Source organism: Chenopodium album, chromosome 8 (assembly GCF_948465745.1).
Source record: "Chenopodium album chromosome 8, dcCheAlbu1.1, whole genome shotgun sequence".
In the NCBI taxonomy this organism is placed as follows: domain Eukaryota; kingdom Viridiplantae; phylum Streptophyta; class Magnoliopsida; order Caryophyllales; family Amaranthaceae; genus Chenopodium; species Chenopodium album.
The window spans coordinates 63740206-63766270 of record NC_137841.1 but is presented as its reverse complement, the minus strand read 5'-3'; the positions used below and the strand labels follow the sequence as shown (position 1 = coordinate 63766270).

The window sequence follows — 26065 nt, the reverse complement described above, 5'->3', positions numbered from 1 at the left end:
ACACAGGCCAATGATGTTATCATTGAGGGAGTTTTGGTAGTTCTGATTATATTACTATGTATTCTGTAAATGGTGTGAAAATGTATGTGTTTTGTGTGTGGGTATTCATTTGTGGGTCTCTAAAATTGTCGAGCATAGACAAACCCAAATACTAGAAGATGTACGAAATTGTTGTTTTTTTAAAAAAAAAAATTGTCGAGGTTTTTTTGTATACATTGAATTTTATCTAGAAATTTGAATTCTATGTATGAATTTTTGGTAATATTAATGAAGTAAATGATTTTTAGTATCAGATCGTAAATTGCAGATTCCATCGTATTCGAATACAGGTTCTTATATGAGTACATTATATATATATCCCATATCTCATAACTCTTAAAAGCATGAGTTTTAGTTTTGCCCAAATTTCAATTACGAAATTGCCCTTTATTGCACCTCTATTTGCAATATGCCATTACTTCAATATGCGCGTGTACTTCATGCTTCTAAGGGGATTTATGCTTCTTGCAGTATCTATCTTCACAGCTTGTATTTCTGCATCTTTCAATGTTCTTCCATGTCGATTCATTTCCCTCACTTAATTTTTCTCTCTCTCTTCTTCCTCCAAAGGATTGATTCTTCCATGTCGATTTTACGTGGTTTTCCTTTGCTTATATTGCGCTGCAAACCAGAAAGCCCAACCTGTTTTTTCAAGATGGGATGCTTCATCGTGGATTTACGAGCGGCGGGGCTATTCCTTTGCATAAGGTTAGTTTATTGTTTGTTTGGTAACCTTGTACCTGGTGTGTGTTTGATTGTTGTTTTTGGGTTTATTCGTGCGTGGATCTAGGAATTGAATGAGTTCGAGGATTGGGGTTGATTGTGTTTTTAGGGTTTCCTTGATTTTGATAATTAGGGTTTGTGTTTTTTTCGATTTAGTGTCTTGTTGATTGTGTTTTCAGGTTTACGTTTTGCTCAGATCTGAACTGTGTAAGTACTAATGTTAGGGGTTTCTTTAATTCGTGGGTTCGATTTGTGGGGTTTCCACTTCTGGGTTTGCATTTGTTTCCCCTAATTTCATTAATTGAGTTTTGGGTTCTGGATTTATTTTTATACTACAAAATATCATTATCTATAGTTCTATACTTCTTTTATAGATTCTATCTTAGGGAATTCATTGATCTGAGCCGTATTGATATGATTTGGAATTCAATATGGATTTTAACATTTGTTTTGGTTATAATCACTCACTTTTATTCTCTCATCTGAAAAAGTTTCAATCTTTGATTAAATTAGATGCAAATTTGATTAGAACTTAGAGGGAAAAAAATGGGTTTGAGAATTTGGGTGGTGGGAATTGTTGCAGTAGCAGTAGTTTTAGTAGGAAGAGAATTAAACACGCAGTATGGGTGGGATAAAGATGCATTAATAGGGATTTTTAAGGGATTATCAGATTGATATGATAGTTTAGATTGATTAATTGATTTGCGGTTTACCAATTGTATGCTTTATTCCTTGTTTTATGTTTTAGTGTTATATTTCGGTAGCTTTTTTCAAATGGTGGTACATAAAACTAATAATGATTTTCTTGATTCAGTGGCTAGCACAAAGGATGCCGTTGATTCAATGGATAGACAAGAATTTATTAGGCCTAAAGGATGCATTTGGAACTGCGAAAAGAAAAAATAGTGATTTACTGATGAGCTTGGTGGATGAATTTTCCTACCAGACTAATGTCTGAATGATTTCTGATCGGGTAATGTAACTCTCTAAACTTCTTTAACTTGGTGCAGTGAAGCATGTTGGGTATGGAGTTTTGAGCGTGGCAAATGCTGGTCCAAATATTAATGGAAGTCATCTTTTCATTTGCACTGTAAAAGTGAGTTGAAATTGCATATAATGGCAAATGGTACATTGTAAAATTCTTACAAATTTGATCATAATGCTTAGTTGTTGCAAAACATGTACCTATGACAATTAAGGTTACTAACACAAAATTTAAGCTACTAGGAAAAGGATTGATATTTGTTACTGTAAAATGTTTTTAATGGACAGTTTTCGACCAAATTTATATTAGTCACTGCTGGTTTTAGTGTTTGCTTTTGTCAAAGATGCCACTATCTTGTTTTTGCCATGCTTATAAGTTATAAGAAAGGGTGAGTATAAGGTTTTTTTCCATTTATATTGCATTCGAATTTTGTATTCTCCAAGATCTTTTGCTGATGGTTCCTGTGTTGGAGTGCAGAGACGTCAAAATAGGATAAATGAGAAGATGAAGGCATTGCAAGAACTCATTATTCAATGGTGCAATATGGTATGCAGACTACATATAATGTATGCTTCAGTATTTGATGTATAAACATATATTTGGATGACTCACAACTCTTCTCGTTGTCTTTGAATCCAGTCAGATAAAACGTCAATGCTTGATGAGGTAATCGAGTACCTGAAGTCACTGCAGATGCAAGTTCAGGTATATATACTTAATACGCTTGTATATCAGTATATCGATACCTGGTTTCTGATTATATAATTCTGTAAATCTTGTCAGTATAAAGTAATTTGTTTTTCCAGTCAGTAATTTGTTTTATTTGCAAGTGTTTAACTGAATTGCTTTAGGACTTATCGGCAATTATTTAAATATCATATATGATGTGTAATAGTGTATATGCTTATAAAAAAATCTTGTTGATATGGAATGACATCAATGAACTGCCGCATGTGGCTGGATTTACTCACTTCTTAACAATTTAGCGGGGTGCAAGTGTTTAGGAACATTTTGATCATACTTTTGTTAGCACTAACCCCTTTTAAGGTTGTAGTCAGAGACTCAGAGTCATCACTTATTATGTATTGTTGTTATTGATAGTACGCATACAATCTTCTCTATAAATACTTCTTCTGCTCCTAAAATTTTGCAACACTTAAACCAAAAGGTAGACAGTTTTTTGGAAGTGGAGGAAGTATTTAGATGTACAAGTTCCTTGTTGAAAATTTCCAAATAAAAGAGGAGGTTGAGTGTGCAAGTAGGTCTTTATTAGTTCTTAAACAGGTGAGTAAATGTATTTACAATTGAAACTCTTGTGGATTAGTGCATTCGGCCCCTTTAATGATATTGATGGGAATTCACACATTTTATTTTTATAATAAACAGCTTAACAAGAGTGATTACATAAAAGATGCAAATGTCAACATTTGGGATGTTTTTATTTTATTTTTTGTAACCAATATAACACCATCTTATGTGCATTGTGTGTCAGAGGGGTAGGTGTTTTGTTCTTCCCCCTGACCCCTGTGCATGTAATCTAAAAACATGAATTTGCAGTTGGTTGAAGTACATAAAAGAGCCTATGCTTTCTGAGTTTGCTTGTTTGTATGTGAGAGTAGATATGTTAATAGAGATGGGGAGAGATCATCCCCAATCAACCCCTGTGTCTTTTTCATCAAGTGTGGTAATGATGAACCAAATATGCATAATATTGGTTGAACCAAATATGTATAATAATATATATAAAAAACATGCTAATTGATGTGTTGCATTTTATATTGTGTGTTGCTGTCAATTTGTATTAGTTTTCCATAATTGATTGCTCTTCTCAAGTGCCTAAAAAATTAATTATCGGGTGTATTTTAGGGTAGACAGAGCTAAATTTTTCCCTTTATTATATTTTTGATTGAGAAATAGATCGGTCATGCATTCTCTCTCTTCCATTTTGTATTTTACTTAGGACTAATATAAGTTGATAACTCATCAACTTAGGACTAATATAATTGGTTGGACTAATATAATATCAACTTAGGAATAATATATTAGTCCTAAGTTGACTTATATGATTGTATAGCTTTGCGATTTCGGACTAATATAATATTATATCAATCCAACCGATTATATTAGCTTTTTGTATAGCTTTGGGATTTTGGGAAACTGTGTGTTGGAAATAACAGGACTAATATATCAGAGTAAATTTTGGGATTTCGGGTAGTGATGTGGTAATTGAAATAGTAGGATCAATAATGTTGTGTTTGGGAAACTATGTGCACGCTATAGCTTATATCATGAGAAAATATCCAGTTTTTGAGTGACATAGCTTCAACTATGAGATGAGGGGTTTTCTTATGATATCTTTTTGAATTTTTTTACTGTATGCTCTCACATGTGCATTAAAATTAAGAGAATGCCTATTAGGTGGACCATAGTGCACGCCTTCTTTTGTAATGGGGCAACAACCTGAAAAACAAAAGGCTTATTATAAAGCTTCTACTTTTGAATTGTTGTTGCATTATTTGAGCCATGAGAGTTGTTTGCAAATATATTTAGGTGCATTATTAAAATTGATCATGATAAATTATTAGTAGTTTAAAATAGATATCTTTTGGAACTTACAAGACATAAACAGGATATTAGTTGACCCATAGAACTCATAACCAATTCAACTGTCAATTCTAAGTTCCAGTGGATGTTTCTCTTTTGAGGTCAGGGTTGCAAGTGGTAAAGGTATAAGCTGCTCGTGTATTAGGATCTCTTTGCGAGGAGAATGAACTCCAGGTGATGGTTCTATTAGGTGGTTGCATACCTCCTTTGCTTGGTCTACTCAGGTCCAATTCATTTGATGGACAAGTATTTTTAGTTACTTCCCCTGACATACTTCCCTTGTCATATATTATATATTATAATCTTATATATATGTGCCATGTAGGTATATATGTCTTGACCTTCCTGCCAATCTTTATTTGCCCAAGATTTGTCTTCACTTATGAAATTTAGCTCTTCTAGATAGCAATTGGCTGATTCCTCTTATTATTAAATACTGATATGAGATAAACGAAGCGTGTGTGTATGTTGTTGGTGGATGTTACAGTTCTACTATATCTTCAGGGGGCTTTTAATGAGTATGCCGCTATTTTATTTTTTAATTCTATGATACCTGTCTTAGAAAAATGACTTCTTTCATGTTTGTTTATCTGTTGTTTGAGCTCGATTCTTTATATTTTTGCAATATATTCCGTGATTGGTTTGATTGCAATTCTACTGCTACATACAAAGTATATGATATACCTCTTCCTTTTGGATAAATAATGATTCAAGAATCTCGAGATCCATAACTGTTTGAGTTAAACCCATGTAACCTTAGTTCTGGTTTTCTGAAGTTCTGGAAACTTGAATAGCAAATAAAGATCCAAGCAAGCACAGTGACACCTTAATTTTATTGTGTAAACAAGGCAATTGAGGTAGGAGTAAAGTAGAAATTGCTCCTTTTCTATATCCTTTATGCATGTGTGCTTTTCACTTAGGTGATCTAAACGCTTTAATGATTATATCTATTGGTTAGGTCCTAGGAAGTTACTCGTCTATTGATTGATAATCTGTTGCTTTAATCCTGTTGTTATGCCCCTTTTTTTATTTGGGTTTATTTCTGCTGCTAATTTAGGTCCTAGAAAGTTATTGGTTTATTGATTGGTGTTGGTGCTGGTAATTTGTTTCTTTTGGTTTAGATGCTTGCTGTTACGTGGTGTTCATATGTGTTTAGTGGTTTTGTTTTGGTCTATTGGTGACGTGCAAATTGGGTTTAGTGTTCATGTGTGTTTAGTGTTTTTTTGGTTTAGTGTTCGTATCTTGTTCTTTCTGTCCGATATGGCAAGCATCAACTTAAACTGTTTTTATTTTTCTTTTAGGGTAATTTGGATCCTGCTCTTGGAAGGCAGTAGATGGTTGAACGGGTTACCCACAATCCTTTATGGTTGGAACTAGATGCCAAGATTTACATCAATATGTTACGAGCTGTCTTCCTCTATTGTATATATGTTCTAACACAAAACAAGGTGGAACTAATAAAAAAGATTTAAGAATCTAGCTAATTGCTAAAGATTTTACGAGTTATATATTGCTCGTCACATGTTGTCAGATGGAACGCAAACTATGGACATCTATACAATGATTTATCGAATGTACGAGTTACGTGATATTGGAATGCGAATTTGGTACATTACTTATCAAATAGGAAAAACATGCTTCAGTTTAGCTAATTACTTATGCAATGTACGAGTTGGAACATTGCTTGTCTTACATTGTTATATGGATCGTAACGCACATACAAATTTACATCTTTAGTTATACTTTATATATCATTTGTTGCATAAGTAACGTTTCAATTTAAATGATTTAGGGGTAAATAAGCAAAAAAGGGAAAGCAATCGAAAATTCGACGAATTACTCATGGATATACAAACTAATAAATTGTTTATAATAGATTTTCACGTGGAACACGGCGCGCATGCTTCAGAAGAAAACGCTTTTTTTTATTGGAAACTACAGCCAAAATTTTGGCGCCAAAACAACTTGTTGAAGTTCGTTAATATGTTTGTTCATAATTGTTTAGAACTTGTTTATAGCTTGTTCAAACTTGAATTTTAAATTATTCTAACATCTTTAAAAATATGTACTCCGTACTACTTATGCTCCATTAATGTTGCAACGTGTTTCTCTTACAAGTATTCGTACTTATTTAGTAAGATAGGGAATGAAGCTAATCAAATGATTGAAATATATAAATAAGGCTCGTTGACATATCACTTTTTGACTTATTTTTGTTATTAGATACAAGTTCAGTTCAATTCATCCCACTTCAGTTGAGTCGCTCGTCTAGTTCAACCCAAAAGAAAACAACATGATGGAGAATCACCTTTCACATTTTTCATCATTTGGAGTCTCATCTTCTAAATTTCACTTCTCTTAGTTAAGTACAATGTATTCATTTTTCTTAATTTTTACCCGATTCCAAACACGACACACATATACTCCATACCAAATTTCATAGATTGTAAGAGAAGGGAGTATCAAATTTCAACAGATTGCACTCAGTAATTGGATTACAGGCTTGCCATTATAATGTAAGTTAGCAGTACAACTTTTCACCTTGTACTAAAAAACGCATTTATTCTTTTCCATTTTGGCATTCATGAATTTATTTATTTTTAATTTTTTTTAGAATGCATTCATTAATTTGTACTATTCCTTAAATCGAAAATCCACAATTGTTTTTATACTTAGCCATTTCCCATTGCTCAACAACACTCAACAGTCACACTCAGTAGAAAAAAAATCAAATCAAAACCATATTTTCTTCTTCAACAATGGCGGAACTAATCATGGAAGAACAAGAAGAACAAATGGTATCATCAAAAGGAGGAAACCCCACTAAAAAGATCGCACATTTCATAAAACCCATTTTGAGTTCAACGGATTCAACCCCAAATCTTCCTTCAACTCACCTCCCACAAAAACCCATTTCACTCAACTGCGCTTTGAATGGTTGGAGGTACCCAACTCAAATGTGGGCTTCCTGGGTTGACAGATTGCACTCTTCTTACCACTGTATCTGGAAAAGAGCAGGAATTTATGACGCAATTTTGAATTCAAAGTATAAAATCGTTAAAAATGAAGACTTGTTTTTTGGGTTGGCTGAAAGATGGTGTTGTGGCACCAAAACGTTTGTGTTTCCTTGGGGTGAGGCTACTATCACGCTTGAAGATGTTGTTGTTTTAGGAGGGTACTCTATTTTGGTTGACTCTGTTTCTGGTTCTGTTGATTTTGATGATTTAGCTGTGACTGAGAATAAGCTGCTACAAGTTCATCAGGAAATTTCGAGGGGTTCGTCTCAAAAAGCTTTCAAGGGTTCATGGATGAAGCATTTTATGGGGTTCGAAGGCGATACCGGAATCGAGCATGAAGTGTTTCTCTCTTTTTGTCTTTCTAGGTTTGTTCTGCCCAGTTTTCCATTTGATGTCATTGCTAGAAGGTTTTTCAATATTGCTATTTGTTTGGTTAGGGGAGTTCAAATTGCTCTTGCTCATGTTGTGTTAGCTAGCATATATAGGGATTTGAGTCTGTTGAAGTTTGGGTTGGTTAACATGAGTCATTGTTGTGGTCAGAATGATGATGGGTTTGATGATCTTGTTGTGATTACGCTTTAGGCGCCTTTGCAATTGGTCCAGGTTTGGGCTTGGGAGAGGTTCCCGGAGTTCAGGCCGAAGCCGAACTCCGTTACTTTTGGGGAGCCAAGGTTGGCAAGATGGCATAATGTGAATGAGAAAGAGATTGGGAATGTGAGGCCTATGTTGCAATCTGCTGGTCACTCTTTCGAATGGCCGCCGTATTGTAAGCATGTTGAGAATCTACCTGTGCCAATCTTCTGCAAGGAAAGTGAGGAGACAGTTGTAGTGGGGGAAGGTTTGGGTGATGATGTGAAATCGATGGTTCGATTTTTGAGGGTTTGTGAATTGGTGGGAATGGACACAATTGAGCAATATAACCCCAATAGAGTGGCTATGCAGTTTGGCTTTGATCAAGATGTGCCTAAGGTTGTCAAGAGGGATTTGGCCATGTGTATTGATATTTCGAAAAGAGAACTTGTGCAGTTGGCCTGGTTAAGCTATGTCAACCCAATAAGAGATGAAATCTTGTATTTTCCATCTAAGTATGATAAACCACAAGTCACTTTGAGGTATTTGAATTGGCTTAGGCAAGGTCTATTAACTAAGCAGGTCGCACTCGATAATGGGTTTATGAGAAAGAGGAGGAGCAACAAGAGGCGGAGAAGATCAAAAGGACTTGATATGTGAAGCCAATGTTTTGCTGATGATAACATTGTTACAGTCCCAGAGATAATAGATGTGAAGCCACGTTTTTTGACAAGTGTTACTTGTAATAATATGTTTGATTTGCACTCAGGAACTTTAGCCAACTCTGATGGGAATTTTGTTTCCCATCACCTAGCTAGAGTAGTGCCGATAGTTGATGAGCATGTATGGTGTAATACGGTTCCTCATGCCGTGGCCCCTTATGTACTCATGGACAAGTTATCCCTTAATATTTAATGCACTTACTCTTTCCCTCAAAAAAAAAAAAAAAAAAAAAAAAAAAAAAAAAAAAAAACAAAGCAAGCTACAGTTAAGGGTGAAAGGCTTGAAGTGACTTTACATGACCTTTATTGCTCATTATTGATAATTTTGGATTTCGAATTACAAGTTTACGACTAGGTGCCTGTTTACTTCTGCTTATTTTCAGTTCAGTTCATTTCAGCTCCATTCAGTTCACCTAGGCGATGGTAAAAAAATCTGACGGCGTCAATGAAGGCACATAAATTCGAACCCTAACCGCGAAACTCCTACACCCAATAAGTTCAGTTTAATTCAATTTAGTTCAGTTCAATTCAACTCAGATCAGTAAATAAAAACTTGCCATAGTAATCCAAAATTCTTATTCACCTTTTGCCATCATTACTCAGATATCATTTCCGAATCTCTTTTAACTCTTCTCTCTCATGTCTTCTCTCTCATTTCCCTCCTCTGTATTAACTGCATGCACAAACCCAGATCATTTCCGAATCTCTTCAGCATTGATTGGAAAAGACTTCATTTGGTTGAGACTTTATTAAGCTCTTTGACTCTTCTCTCTCACTCAAATTTCTTTTGCTTCGAGCGTAGCACTCTACCATTTTCGCTTGCGTGGGAACTGTTTATACAGTACACTATCAATCTATCAATCAAACTTTCCAATTTTTTTGAGTCATGACATTAAAGCTATTAAAATCAGATAGTGATTCATTGAAATGCAGTCCTGAGGAGAGTGGGAAGAAACGGAAAAGAAGTCCTGAGGAGAGTGGGAAGAAATGGAAAAGATGTTCTGAAAGCAGCACCTCATCCAATTAGATATCGCGAAATCAGAAAGTGGTATTTTTGTTTTCCAATTTGATGCTTACTTGCTGAGAATTTTTTTCCCAATTTGATGCTTGTTAAAATGAGTTTTGTTATTTCTGAGTTTTATTATTTATTCAACCTTTCAATTTGTTATTTATTCAAACTTTCAATTTGTTAAAATGCGAAATCAAACTTTCAATTTGTTATTTATTCAACAGTGATTATGAACAAATGAGCACAAATATGACAATTACAATTACAATTACAATGATTGCAGTAATTGCTGAAATTCCTTCCTACTTTCAATGTGTTATTTATTCAAGCTGAAATTGAAGCGGAAAGACCAGTTTGTTAGATTCTTGTTATTGGGTTGGATTGTTGTTGGTTGTATTGTTCAGTTTATAGTAGTAAAAAAAAATAGACTAGTAAAAAAAATTGCACCTAAAAATTATGAAGCCTTGATTATGTTCTCTTAGACTTGAACCACCCATTTTTTCTTGTCTTAGCTTGGAATTAAGCTTGAAATTGATGAAAGATTCATGCTTGAACACACAAACAAGCATGAATTCATGCTTAAACTTGACCTATTCTATAACAGTGATTAGTTCTACAAAATTTCAAAGCAGCTCAACTAAGATTGAAAATTCAAGTTCAAGCATGTTTATTGTTCTATCTTGCTTTAAGATTGACTAATTTTGCTCTATCTTGCTTGTTTATTGTTGTCAAAACATGCTTGAATTTTCTCACATATGTATGAAAATTTGGCTTAAACTTGAGCAAAGTTAATAATGTCCCATAATAAGCAATTCCTAGCTTTCCAAATTAAGTACATTGCAGCATTGATGACAGCATAACAGAAAGCTTTCTGAAATTTAGTTTTAGAACTCCTTTGCACCTTCCTAAAGCTGTGAACATAGGTATTACAGAAGCAGCTAGGCAACCAGCTTCTGACCTTGTCCCAGATTAGCTTGATAACAGAACAACCAAAGAACAAATGAGTCAAAGACTCACTTTCAGTCCTGCACAACACACAGATATCAGTATCAGAAATGTTCATCTGTTTTGGAATGATATTTGTTTATTTTCCCCTTTTTTTTAATGTTATATCTTATTAAATGTTATGTGACAGAGAAATAACATCAAAAGTTACGAGTTCTACTCGTTTGAAGACGAGCTTAGGTTATGTCCTTGTGGTTAGGGAGTTGTCTTGGCCGAGTTATGTCTTACCCAAATTAAGTTGTAATTAGAGAGTAATTCTGTGTTGTTCTAATGTTGTTCTAATGTGCTAGTTCTGCATTTAATTCTGTGTTGTTCTAATGTTGTTCTAATGTGCTAGTTCTGCAGCTAGTAGAAATGTCAACGACAAGACGTCAATGGAGTGGCGCAGAACTTAAATTGGGTAAGAGAGTACTAAAGGAGTACTCAACAAAGGAGGTTCATTACAACAATGGAGGTGATTATTGAAACCTGCAAATTTGGTTGGAATTTAAGGATCGGTACAATTATCTGGCACGGGAAGCACACTTGCCGCTGTTGAATCCCAGAGAATTTCTCGATCTGGGCAGAAATCTCCAAAGTGAATTTTGTATGACCAGAAGCAGATATAAATCTTATGGCTATTAAGATATGGAAGAAGTATTCAGACCTTGTCCTGATTGCCGGAGGAGGATCCCTGTCTTCCCAAAATATGTTCCGGGCGGACCAAATTCCTATTCCAATACCACTTCTGGAACTTTGGGAAATGAATCAAACGAGCAGGAACTCAACAGTGACGGTGGTCGATTGAAAGTCGTTGAACAACAGGTGATCGCATTGTGGTTGGATAATAACTTATTATCAAATGAGAATGTTGCTCAGCTCTTTGCAGAGCCCAGATTGCGTGAAGGTATCTGGCTTGACTTCCTGAAAGATGATAGAGTACCAAACCATCGAAAAGCCAGCTTGTTGATTTCAACCTTTTGTGGTGGTGCTAGTACCTCTGGCAGTGGGTATGTTTCTGTTTGAAACTGAGGATCAATTGTTGATTAATGTTCTTGTAGGCTTAAATTCTTAGGTATCATGGTTATCATAACTAATCATGTTCATGGTTATTCTGAATTTTAAATCAGATGATGATGCTTGCCAAGGATGCTGCTGCTGATGCTTGGTTGGGATGTTTCTACTCGGATGTTGCTCTTGGTTGTATTTTATGAGGATTTTTTTTTAATGCGGATTTGTTTGAGGATTTATATGTATTTTATGAGGATTGGTAGTAGGTTCGAATCCTACTTGGGGAAATTGTATTCATTCTGTTGACACCCCTTCTCTGTCTTTTTTAATGCGGATTTGTTTGATGTTGACTCTAGATCCATGTCGGTCTTTTATATTTTGTGAAATTATTCTCTTCCTTTTCTAAATTTTCATCTTCTTTTATATATAATCTTACTAGATAATTCCCGAGTATTTGCTCGATTTTAATTTTAATAAAATACAAATTGTTCCAAATTAAATCAAAACATGATATTTTTAATTGTAATCTAAAACTAAACTAGTATAATGCCCGTGCGATGCACGACTTATAAAACTACTTTTTACTACTTTGAGGATTACCAAGTAAAATAATCTAATATATCTAAAAATTATAGATATATTGGAGTAATAAAAGTGTAAATAGATCAAAAAGAAGGTGTTCTTTGTACTTTTAGTACCTGTATATAAAATAAATTAACACCTTTCTAAAATGGAATAAAATAGAGGGAGTACATACTAATTATAAATTAAGAACTCACATAAAAATATTAAACATAATTAAATAATTACATGTATGATAAAGTTAAATATCATACAATCCGTACCTGGCCAAGTTGGACTTATAATAAGAATGACCAAAATTTTATTACAACTCTTTATGACTGACCATAATGTGACCTGATAACCAAATTAAGCTTGCAGGCTTACACTTTTTACTACTTTTAGGATTACCAAGTAAAATAATCTAATAATTGGAGTGGGGTAAAAAATTATAGATATATTGGAGTAATAGAAGTGTAAATAGATCAGAAAGGTGTGTTTTGTGGTTTTAGTACCTTATTATAAAATAAATTTAATACTTTTCTAAAATGAAATAAAATAGAGCTGAGGAAGTACTAATTATAAATTAAGAACTCGGATAAAAATATTAAACATAATTAAATAATTACATGTATGATACAATTAAATATCGTACAATGCGTACCTGGCCAAGTTAGACTTATATAATATATAATATACAAAGAATGACCAAATTTTTTTATTAAAAATGTGCATAATGTTACTTGATAACCAAATTAAGCTTGCACTGCAGGCTTACACTTGCAATCAATATGTCTTTTTATTTATACGTGTAATTTAAAATATCTTTAATATCTTCATAAACCATCTTACATGTTACTTTTTAAAAAATCCCTCCACTTTTTTTTTTACCAGATATATAATAATCATAATAATTTCTAAAAGATATTGCAATTTTACTGATCACTAAAATAATAATATCAACCTTTCAATTAAAAAAAATTAATTAACCAAAACCTATATATTCTACTCGTAAGCAAAATTATTAAAATGAATATAGCCAATATTAGTGTACAATGAATATAACATATCATATAGAAAAAAATATTATTACCATATCATAGCATATCAAAAAAATATTGTAAAAAAATAAAAATAAATTAATTAAAAAAATAAAAAGTAAAAAATAAAAATATTGTAGTGCTTATATATATTCTGACTTTATTACTACCTATCATAACATATCAATATTATAGCGTATCAACAATAAAATATTCAATAATAAGTAACACCTTAAAAGAAATGAAAACAAACTTACAATAAAATAGACAAAACTAACATACATGTGAATGAAAACGATGAAAAAAGAAGACAATTTAAATGTAAAGATGGTGAGATTTTTACGATAAGGAAAATAATCTCATACCTAAATTGGAAATATTATTATTATTATTATTATATGATATGATATGATATAAAAGATACTAATATCCTCGTACAAAAAACATATGTGAGTGAAAACGATGAAAAACGAAGACTATTTAAATGAAAGGATGGTGAGATTTTTACGATAAGGAAAATAATCTCATACCTAAATTAGAAATATTATTATTATATGATATGATATAAAAAGATACTAATATTCTCATAAAATAAAAATAAAAAGATACTAATATCTTATTCTATAATATTTTTACTCTGACATAATATTTGGGATCTTTGCAAATATTATAGTGATTACGCATATACTCTTATGATATTAAAGATATAGAAAATATTTTATGATCCTCTATCCTTTATAATATACAAAATATTTTTCTTGTCTGATTATTTTTATTATAGTTAAGATTGAGTATAAATTCTTTCTTTATTTATTTTTTATATTTATGAAATAATAATTATATTATATTATAAGATAAGCGAATCAGGGAGTGACAAATGTCAGCTCCACGTTGATCCGCTTGTCTTATAGTATAAGATATATAGATACTAATAAAGCAAAACACAGATGATGTCATCAATGCATATGTGGCGGCCTTTCATTAAAAAATTTCCCGCCAAAAGCATTGAAGACATCGTAAATAAAATTATTTTTTTTTTTAAAAAAAAAACGACAACTACATGCCAACTCACTCTATCTTAAATTAAATCCGGTGAAAAAAATTAAATTCAATTAAATAAACTATAAAAAAAGGATATATCCCATCTTACTTTATTTTAAATTAAATCTAAATAACAATAACTATTAAAAAACAACTATATCCCATCAAAACAATATGAAAAAAACAACTATATCCCACCTAAAAAACAACAACTATATCCTATATTAGTACTATTAAATCAAAAACTTATATACGAAGTATAAACTTTAAATTTATAAGAATTGTATAACTTGAATAAAAAAAGACATAACAACTGCTATTCTATCTTATTATCACTTTAACTTTGTATAAAAATAAATTAGTATACTATAAAATTGTTTTTTTTCCAAACCGTGCATCGCACGGAAATAATCTAGTTATTTATAAATAAGGTTTTATTTTCGAAAAAAATATTCTTTTATCGTGGAGCATATAAATTAATAAATATATACCCAATATAAAATTTTACTCAAAAACACATTTATTAACATTCATTAAATGTTTTTTTAACATTTTTTATGCAATTAATTAATGAAGTGTGTTTTGGAGGGAAATTTGGGAGGGAAAATGTGGGAGGTGGGGATTGCTTTAGTAAGAGTTATTAGATTAAATAGCCAAACTAACCATAATAAGACTTTTTTTAAAAAAAAAAATTATTTCTGAGTATGATATTTTTAAGGATGTTGTAACCGATTCTATCAGTTTTAGTTTTGGTTCCAAATTTTACCACCCGACCACACCCAAACTGAAACCCCACGCCCACGCCCGAACCAAAACCCAAAAAACTGTCGATAGCTGAATCACTTCTAGAATCAACTGTCGAATATCGATAGCCCAAAAATCCGATTTGCGGAACGACCTTATCGACCTTAGAATATTACACAATGAAATTTTGCACAGGTTCTCTCAATTGTCGAATGTGACTATCAAACTGCAGATGTACTAATTCATTCAACCCAACAATAAAACCCCTCCGAATACAATTTTTCCATCAGAAGAGGCTGCAGAGAGAACAGTTGTCCGACGTTTTCGGAAGGGGTGATTGAGGGAAAACACCTGGGTGACTGTTCTCGTCGGAGTCAGCATTTGCCCAGCATTTGCCCCATCCAAGTCTCCGTCTTCCAAAGAGTATCGTGTCGGCCGAAAGGGATCACCGAGTATTGCCGTCCGATGTTACCCACAAACAAAGGATTCGAATGACATGGCTTGTCTCTAAGATCACTTCTTTTCGGTTGTAGTTTCAAATCCCAAGAGGAATTACTATTAGGAGAAGAGTCCAGAACAACCTTATAGGCAGGATTCGACATGGCAGTTGCCGCCAAGAACCCAACAGGCTCTCTAGTTGGAAACAGACTCTGAGAAGCTGGCCCGCCAACCCTATACTCAAACTGAATAATGGAGTTAAACTAATGTTTCTAACTGTTCCGTCATAGCATATGACAACATCTCTAAGAACAACCATCAAGTTTGTCCGAGTCTTCTCAGGAATTCTGATAGTGTCCCAGGCTCAGCTAGTCCCTTTGATGATCTCATGATCACCTCCCTGGTCGCAATGGAGTGAACAATTTCTTCATAGGGATCTAATCCATGGAAGAAACATCTCTTCACAAGTCCAAACTCAGATAGGTCTTGTATATTAGATTGAATATTCTGCAGCTCAAATTTGGGGAAGTAAAAATCATTCAACCCAACACTAAAACCCCTCCGAACACAATTTTTCCATCAGAAGAGGCTGCAGAGAGAACAGTTGTCCCACGTTTTCGGAAGGGGTGATTGAGGGAAAACACCTCGACCAGTGTGACCAATCATCCACTAATGTCGCTACTTTAAATCATGTGTGTTTTTTCATTTGAAATTCTATTATAATTATTTTGGAGATAAAATGCAGATGGTGCTGGCCATGGAATAGATGATCAAGTGATATTGATAACAATCCATTCTAAAAACAAGAAATATCGGCATTTTAATTTATTCCTCTCAAACAAGTTTCTTACTCTAATCTTTCAAACAAATTTCAACTTCAAATCATGTGTGTTTTTTCATTTGAATTTATATTATAATTATTTTGGAGATAAAATGCAGATGGTGCTGGCCATGGAATAGATAATAAACACTTCATTTTCTTATTCAATCTTCATTGAGAAAATGTAATTAGGAAGCGAGAGATTTCTCGAATGAAGATTGGTCCTAAGTCAATCGCCCTTAGTCACCCTTTTCGGGGAACTTCCCCAAAATCCCTGACTGACTATTAAAAAAACAAAAATAAGGGATGAGCAAAAAAACGTATTAAAAGAATTGTTAAAATCGTATTAAAACCGTACTAAAATTAAGGATGAGCAAAAAAACTGGGTACCCGGTCTGGTACCTGGAACCGGCTTGGAACCAGCGGGTCCAGAACCGGAACCGGTAATAATAGGAACCGGTTGTGACTAGTTCCGGTTGCGAGTAGAAATTTTTAGGACCCGGTACCCGGCGGGTACCTGGTTATACAAGTTTCATGCCCGGGTATGCCATATATGCTTGCGTTTTTTATGTAATTATATAGTTTGTATTAACATTTTTGTTCATATGACATGTGTGTTAGTGTGTAGTGGCCCAAATAAAAAGAAGGCCCACTACTATATTTCTACGAAGTACTCCGTACAATTTTATAAAGAAAATCCTATAGCATAATATCTCTTTTTCCTAAAGCATAATAACACTCTTCTCTTTTTCATCTTTAATGTGGACGAAGCTGGAGTCCTATATGCACTACAGGAGATTGGTCGAGGTGTCAGGTGGCTTAAGAATTCGGAGCGCCCTGATGAAGTGAAAGATAAGTCCAAGTGGTGCAGATACCACAACGACCATGGCCATTTAACGGAAGAATGTAATGCTCTAAAGAAGGAGATTGCCTAGCAGCTGAAGAAAGGTCTCCTTAATTAATCATCTGTTGGACAAGAAGGGTAAAGGAGCAGAGCAACCGAAAGAAGATGAGTCAGGTGTTCCACCACCTCCCCTAGCTAATGCCAAGGTGATCCACGTGATATGTGTAGGATCTGAAATTTGTGGTCTCACATATTCTGCTGCTAAGAGATTCGCTAGAAGTGACTGCCTTGATACTTAATACATAGAGCCTCAATGTCGAGGACTCGATAAGGAGGAGCAATATCGAGGACTCGATAAGGAGGAGCAAAGACATGCATCTTTATAGTTGAACGAGACAAATATCAAAGGGAAGTTATAAATATAGGAGTATGTTTTTTTAGGATCCGATACGATTTTAGCTGAGTCAGGTGGTCCACCACCTCCCCTAGCTAATGCTAAGGTGATCCACGTGATATGTGGCGGATCTGAAATTTGTGGTCTCACATATTCAAAGGGAAGTTATAAATATAGGAGTATGTTTTTTTAGGATCCGATACGATTTTAGCTGAGTCAGGTGGTCCACCACCTCCCCTAGCTAATGCCAAGGTGATTCACGTGATATGTGGCAGATCTGAAATTTGTGGTCTCACATATTCTGCTACTAAGAAATTCGCTAGAAGTGACTGTCGTGGGGTAACGCAGGTACCGATAGAGCAACGTAGCCTTCTTGGAGTTAGCCCTTTTGCCATGACCAATCATCCACTGATGTCGCTACTTCAAATCATGTGTGTTTTTTCATTTGAATTTCTATTATAATTAATTTGGAGATAAAATGCAGATGGTGCTGGCCATGGAATAGATAATCAAGTGATATTCTATTATACCACAACGACTATGGCCACTTGACGGAAGAATGTAACGCTATGAAGAAGGAGGTTGTCTGGCAGCTGAAGAATGTAATGCTTTCGTGGCTTTTTTGCTTTTATTGTTTTCGTCATTTTATTGTTTTATTGTTTCGGCCGACACGGTACTCTTTGGAAGACGGAGACTCGGTTAGGGCCACCCAAGCTGGCGAGGCTGCACAGAACCAAGTTGCTAGGAACCCGGCCAATACCATATATGGTTTGTCATTACCTTCACAATTTTATTGTCTTAGCTTCATTCAAGCTTTGGTCTTTATTCAATACTAGGATTAATATTGTAGTTTCTGTTTCACTTGGCTTTATATATCTACTTGTAGACTTGTAATAACATTTATATTACTGTGTGTATAATTCTATTAATCGAAGCTTCCACATGATGGTGTCTGTTTTGCACATTTGATTTCATAGATTTGAAACAAATACCAATTATATTACAGGTTGAATAGATAACTGCCACATCCTCTTCTTATATTGGGCTACATGGTCAACCGGGTTGGTAGTCCCATCGTACAACTTCGAGCAGTAAAAGAATGTAGAACATAATCAGATAGAACATTTAAATTTGAATTTCTTCCCAAAACGGAAGCAGCGAACTGTAACTTGAAGCCTCGTTCCATCGCCAATTTCTCCGGATTGGTGAACAAGTTCTACCAGCAGTTTGCCAATAGCTGAACCTTGAAGAAGTAGTCTAGAGATCTATACAGGACCACCCAGAAGCTCGGAGAATCTACCCAGTACTACCTTGACTGGTTCACCAAGGAGATGATCCACATTCCGAAACCTGGATCTGCCCACAGCCTTTGAGGCCATGGGTCGGGTCGGGCCAGTCTTGACACAAAAAAATAAGACCCTATATTCGGGGCGGGCCGGGCTTGAGGTTGTCCAGAGTCCTAAAATATTTGAGCAGGTTTTTTTGGGCCGGGCCCAGAAAATTAACTAAATTACATGAAATTTCATTCCCAAAGTCCGCCCAAAATTTGGGTCGGGCCGGACCAAGATTGATCAGCTCTAGAAAAAGTATCCAATTTGGCCCTTCCGCATGTAATTAACGGTTTTTCATAAATGCATAATAATATTTTGTCTCGTCAAAAGATAATTCAATTCTCGTCAAACAATCTAATAATCTAATAACCTATACTAAAGCAATCCCCACCCCTTCATATTTTCCCTCCCAAATTTCCCTCCCATTCCCACCCTATTAATTATATATTTATTATTATTATTATTATTATTATTATTATTATTATTATTATTATTATTATTATTATTATTATTATTATTATTATTATTATTATTATTATTATTATTATTATTATTATTATTATATTATTTATATTTATTATTGCATAGAAATTTTAAGAAACATTTAATTAGGTTAATAATTGTACTTTGGATAAAACTTTAAACATTTATTAATTGATATACATATATAATTCTATTTATTATCACAAATGAAACATTATTATGAAATAATCACATTTAAAAAAAATAAGTTTTGACTTTATTTACGGTATTTCGTATTTTATTTAAAAGTCGAGCATTTGCTTGGGTATTATCTAGTTTTCAAAATAATTCAATTTTCTAACAATTTTTAAAATAATTCAATTTTCTAAAAATTTTCAAACATTTTAATTCTCAACTTCACTACTCGCGCCGATTCTCAATCAACACCCTCAGTCAACTCCACTACTCACGCCGATTCTCAATCAACACCCTCAATCAACTCCACTACTCACGCCGATTCTCAACCAACACCCTCAATCAACACCCCCGATTCGCCGACCACCGCTCAACTCACGCCGCTCAACTCACACCGCTCAACTCCGCTTTTGTAACTTTTTCAAGGTAATTTATTTATTTCTGAGTTTTATTATTTATTCAACCTTTCAATTTGTTATTTATTCAAACTTTCAATTTGTTAAAATGCGAAATCAAACTTTCAATTTGTTATTTATTCAACAGTGATTATGAACAAATGAGCACAAATATGACAATTACAATTACAATGATTGCAGTAATTGCTGAAATTCCTTCCTACTTTCAATGTGTTATTTATTCAAGCTGAAATTGAAGCGGAAAGACCAGTTTGTTAGATTCTTGTTATTGGGTTGTGTAGACACCCATTTGTGTCTCCCCAAAACCAAACCCAGTGATGAGTACCTTTCACGTCGAATCATGATCGAATGAAACGAAAGTGTGGAAAGGTCTAGTGTTGCGGAAAGTTTTATTTCTTTTCCTTTCTCTTCTCTCTGTTTTTGAAAACTTTATTTTAAGGAAAACAGCCAATCCAGTTTGGTTGGTCCATGATAAGGGTCCAATAGTGGTGTAGTTGGATAGGGCTTGCAAAGACCTTTCCAACGATATATTATAAGCCCAATTCCGATGAATATTGAGGAAGTTATGGCCAATTTACTAGACTGGGCCCGGTTTGAGTTTTAAGTACGGCCCAATGATCTAGGGGAGGGCCTAATATGATTTATCATTCCTAATGTAATTAGGAATGGTTTTGGTCTTCTAGAACATTCTAGAAGGTCTTATCATTCTTAATTCAATTAGGATTCTTTAGAGTTTTAATTAGATCAAATAGCATTTTCGACTGAAATTATATTATTTTATCTTCTAGTACGGTAAAATTATCATAGTTTCGAAAACGTGTTAAAAGCCGGTTTGGCGTCCAACCCCAGGCCTTGGCGCCTGGAACCAGGATTGGCGCCAGACGCCTGCCATTGGCGCCTGGCGCTAGCCACTGGTCCTGGCGCCAAGTTGTTTCTGTGATCTTCAGACTCTGTTTTGATAAATTATCTTTTTTGGCCGATTTTCTCTATAAATATCGTATCAAAAACTCCGTTTTTGTTCACGAATTCTCCTTATTCTTAAGTCTTCATCAACTATCTTCATCATCTACATCTATCATTCACCAATTCTCTCTATTCTTAAGTCTTAACCAACTCTCATCAAGATTTTCTTGATTAGTCTCTCTCTCTCTTTCTAAACTTTATTCTTAACACAAAATTCCGCATTCATTAGATCTTGATACACCTAGCCATATTCGAAGTTGCCTTCGCCCTAGATGTGAAAGAAAGAGGTACGAGGCATCCAAGTAAGTACTTTAATTGATTAATTGATATTATGATGTAGATATCATGTCTATATTGTTATTATGATATTCCTAGTATCATGTCTAGGTTAATTTTAATATCAAATATGATTGCTATGATGCTTCCTATGTTCTTCCTAATATTAATTCATGTTAGTATCATGTTAGGGCTAAAGGTTTGATTTTTGTTGCTTAGTGACATGCTAGGGTTTGTTATTAATCTTGTTAGTATCATGCCTAGGATCTTGCTATACTTTAACATGATTATGATTATTATGATTATGATTGATATTATTATTATTATAATTATTATTCATGATGTTATTTATTTATTATGTTGCTTGATGATTTATTTATTTATTGCTTGATCACCTTTATTGCATGTTAAAGGGAATTGGTATTTGCAATCATGCTTAATAAGATAATTAATAATCTTGTTAGGGTTAATTGTGATTATAATTCAAGTGATCGCCAATAATAGTTTATTTGTGCATTAAATTCAACCAACATAGATTAAACAGGTTTAGGGTTGAACCTATTGATTGTATGTTAATCAGAAAGCGCACATGAATACGAGCAGAATAAAGTAGAGGCCTATTATTAGGGCAGGTTCAATCTCTTTTAGGTTGGATTTGTACCATCATCGCCGGACCCTTATTTGGTTCATGACCTTATGGAGTTGACGATCTCTTGGATCGTTAAGGGGTGTAACCTTCACCTCGTGAACGGTTTACAAGTTCCTTAAAAACTTGTTGGCGACTCTTTTGCTCTATCTTCTTCCCTTTTGGACGCCACCGTACTTTAGTGTATGATCACAGTGGGGTTCAAGCTAGTGGGATTTTTAAGGCTTGAAATTATTCCCTACAGGTTGGATTGTTGTTGGTTGTATTGTTCAGTTTATAGTAGTAAAAAAAAAATAGACTAGTAAAAAAAATTGCACCTAAAAATTATGAAGCCTTGATTATGTTCTCTTAGGCTTGAACCACCCACTTTTTCTTGACTTAGCTTGGAATTAAGCTTGAAATTGATGAAAGATTCATGCTTGAACACACAAACAAGCATGAATTCACGCTTAAACTTGACCTATTCTGTAACAGTGATTAGTTCTACAAAATTTCAAAGCAGCTCAACTAAGATTGAAAATTCAAGTTCAAGCATGTTTATTGTTCTATCTTGCTTTAAGATTGACTAATTTTGATCTATCTTGCTTGTTTATTGTTATCAAAACATGCTTGAATTTTCTCACATATGTATGACAATTTGGCTTAAACTTGAGCAAAGTTAATAATGTCCCATAATAAGCAATTCCTAGCTCTCCAAATTAAGTACATTGCAGCATTGATGACAGCATAACAGAAAGCTTTCTGAAATTTAGTTTTAGAACTCCGTTGCACCTTTCTAAAGCTGTGAACATAGGTATTACAGAAGCACCTAGGCAACCAGCTTCTGACCTTGTCCCAGATTAGCTTGATAACAGAACAACCAAAGAACAAATGAGTTAAAGACTCACTTTCAATCCTGCACAACACACAAATATCAGTATCAGAAATGCTCATCTGTTTTGGAATGATATTTGTTTATTTTTCCCCTTTTTTTAATGTTATATCTTATTAAATGTTATGTGACAGAGAAATAACATCAAAAGTTGCGAGTTCTACTTGTTTGAAGACGAGCTTAGGTTATGTCCTTGTGGTTAGGGAGTTGTCTTGGCCGAGTTATGTCTTACCCAAATTAATTTGATCGCATTTGCTTTGTAGGTACTTGTAGTTGTAGTTGAGTTTTGTTAAATTTTGAAAACAGCTTTATGTTTGTAGGTACTTGTAGTTGAGTTTTGTTAAATTTTGAAAACAGCTTTGGAATTATCTTATGGGTTGATTTCCAAGTCTTGCAGCCTTCACCTAGATTCAAGGGAGTTAGTGTTGTTGATTAAGATTTAACAAAAAAAGTTTTAGTTTCAAATACAAAAAATGAAGTTAACCTGCACTTGTAAATAGTAGTGGCCATCTTTACTATTGTACTAAAATATGAATTCCGATTATCGCTTTAAATCTCCCCCTTACTGCATTCAAGCTAGAAAGACAAGCATTCAGATTAGACAGATCAACAGGCACAGTAGTAGAAGCTGCAGTTATAGCACAACACTTCTGACTATAAGGACAAGCAAAAAACAAATGATCCATAGATTCATCCTCCAAACCACAAAGAGGGCAATCTGCAGATTCCACAACTCCAAAATCAAACAATTTGTCCCTTGTTCTCAATTTCCTCCACATAAGATTGCTAGTCTTTGAACATAAAGAAATTCAACTTTGACATGCATTAACCAAATACATCATAAAGATGACACCTTTAAAATTTACAAATTCCAACTTCTCGGTTATTGATGCAAGTTCATTATTGATGCAGTTCATGCATACAGTTTTATTCACTGCTGTTATGCTTCTCTTTAGTTTACTATGTTAAATCATATACTGAAGATTTTTATTTGGCCTAATGGGCTTTGTATGTGTTTGTCATTTACCAGGGAATGGAGCACAACTATAAATTCATCGGCAAGCTCACTACCCTTAGTGATACGGAAAATCTATTACGTGAAACTTCTCAGCCGTTTCTCGAGGATTGCTTGTCAAAAGGAGGTTTGTACAACCTATTAACCCCCCAAATCCACGATTCCAACACCACTTTTGTCAAAGCTGGTGAAATATTACAATCCCATTTCCAATACGTTCAACATTCGAGGGAATGTTCTAAGAATAACACTTGAAGATGTGTTATTCCTAGCTAGGATCAAGATTGATGGGACTCCCGTCCTTCTCAAAGATTACAACGACAAGAATTGCCATGCTATTTTTGGTGAGGTTGTCAACGATTTTGACCACCTCTTGGAGATTATCGGCGACACAAGTTTGGATGAAGACAAGCGCAAGGCAGCACTATTGATGTTAATAGTGCAATGCGCTATAATGTCGTCTCACCATGGGAATCACTTTTATCCCGCATTTTTCGAGGTCCTCAGCGATCCAGATGGGACATGTGGGACTTATGATTGGGGATCGGCATGCTTTCCTTCCTCCAACATCATTTGGAGACGTTATTTGTGGAGAATACTTCCGAGAAAACAGATATAAAAATAAATGGTTGTGGTTGGCTAATACTGGTAAGCTTTTTTTTTTTTTTAATCAATCTTTATTTTATGAAATTTATTATTTAAAAATTAATGTGATTGTCACTGTACAATGTTTCTTCTTCGTACGAATCCCGAAGTTGTGGGATTCTATAGGCCTCACATCTGTGAGGGAAGAGATGGAGGCGGGGCAATTAGCTTAACACCCATTCCCAATGAGGTGGATATTGGAGAAGCTGGCAGTCTCCACCCTTGGCAAAGATCAACAAGGGGGTTACCTCAAGAAGATGGACCCTGTTTTCAACAATCTTGAAGATCAGGTACTAACTAGTTTTTTACCCGGCTTTGCCCGGTGATGTTTTATTTGCTTAATTATCATGTTTACAATACATTTGAAGTGGTTATTAGGATAAAATTTCATATTATCTTAATTAAGCTTGCTTATGTTTGTGCTTGACTCCGTCCTTTTCCATTAAAAATCATACCTTTATATATAAATACCAAGTGATATATGACATTACGACAATAACAATATATACTTGCAACATGTTGTAGAATAGGAGTAGCAAACCAATATTGTGAAAAACCAAATCCATTGATCACAATCTCAATTATTCTATACACCCCTCTCCATATACCATGAGCTTCAAAGAGTCTACGACCTAACAATGACACAAGGTCACACAAAACATTCTATTTTTGCAAAGTTTAAACCACCAATGTTTATTCAGTGTTTAAAACAAACCATAGCTACAAGAAATAGATCAAACTAAATAACATCATCATTGGTTGAACTTCATATCAATGCAAGACCCCGAGATCTCTAGTAAAGATACTCCTTGCCACCACCCTAGCTAGCTGTTGTTGTAACGAATGTAACCCTTATCATAGTTCATATCCACTTGTCACTGCTACTCTTGTCATAGTTCTTCCTTGTAACTTTCCCCTGCTTGCTTGTAGTACTCAATGTAGCCCACTTTGTCAGCAACCCTCATAGTAGAGCTAGCCTTGTACCTATTTTAACAGTGTTACAGTAATTGCCACCAAAGTATGACTTCTTGAAGTCTGGCACAATTAGATTCCATTACCAATTTCCGGTGCATGGACAACTTTGTTTTGTGCTCACTGCATTGTCATTTGGTACAACCCAGACAGAGACAAATTAGTTTGTTTAGTTAGTCCATTACCACTTATCACCCAAATTATAATATAAAAATAGCATAAAAGGAACATTTAGGCATTTAAAATCTAAGTAAAATACGTAAAAGGGTAACATAATTTTGATATCCTATGAAGTTGAAAGTTTGAAGTAGTTCACTCTGTCATAAGAAAAATAACATAAATTATCCAAAATATTCTTCACTAACCATCATCTTTGTTTATATCTGGCTGACTTTATTCCTTTCTGATTACTTCTGGAAGCTATAATCCTCATCCATTATTTTCTCTAAGAATAAACAAAATCATGTGTTTCTCCACTCTTCCTTTCATCCCCTCCTACTCATTCTCTCTCAAATCAACTTCATTATTTCTCAACCTAAGAAGACTGAATTCATTGTGTTCAAACAATGTAATGCTAACTACAAGCACAAATTTCACATTCATACTAACTACCAGATAATTATCTAAACATTCTAAAGTCAATTATTTCAACAAATAAGCACATTTCATCAATCAGACCAACAATAAAAACATGTCATTTGTCCTTCCCGTACATTAACCTCTGAAG

The 26065-nt window shown here is 34.1% G+C and overlaps 1 protein-coding gene across 1 annotated transcript; it reads left to right on the top strand.

The window, feature by feature from the left end:
• The first annotated feature begins 7110 nt into the window (after window positions 1–7110).
• On the top strand, window positions 7111–11139 carry LOC145643163 (serine/threonine-protein phosphatase 7 long form homolog). Its single transcript, XM_081694319.1, has 5 exons — window positions 7111–7830; window positions 7951–8503; window positions 8633–8781; window positions 10805–10868; window positions 11012–11139. The coding sequence occupies exons 1-5, from the start codon at window positions 7111–7113 to the stop codon at window positions 11137–11139; spliced, it is 1614 nt and encodes a 537-aa protein (XP_081550445.1).
• Window positions 11140–26065: the final 14926 nt, after the last annotated feature.

Bases quoted from the DNA above. Each gene is read 5' to 3' on its own strand.
- LOC145643163 (XM_081694319.1), top strand. From the start codon at position 7,111: ATGGCGGAACTAATCATGGAAGAACAAGAAGAACAAATGGTATCATCA. The intron at 7,831-7,950 runs GTTGTGTTAGCT...ATTACGCTTTAG, and splicing joins TTCAAATTGCTCTTGCTCAT to GCGCCTTTGCAATTGGTCCA. The intron at 10,869-11,011 runs GTTAGGGAGTTG...CTAATGTGCTAG, and splicing joins GCTTAGGTTATGTCCTTGTG to TTCTGCAGCTAGTAGAAATG.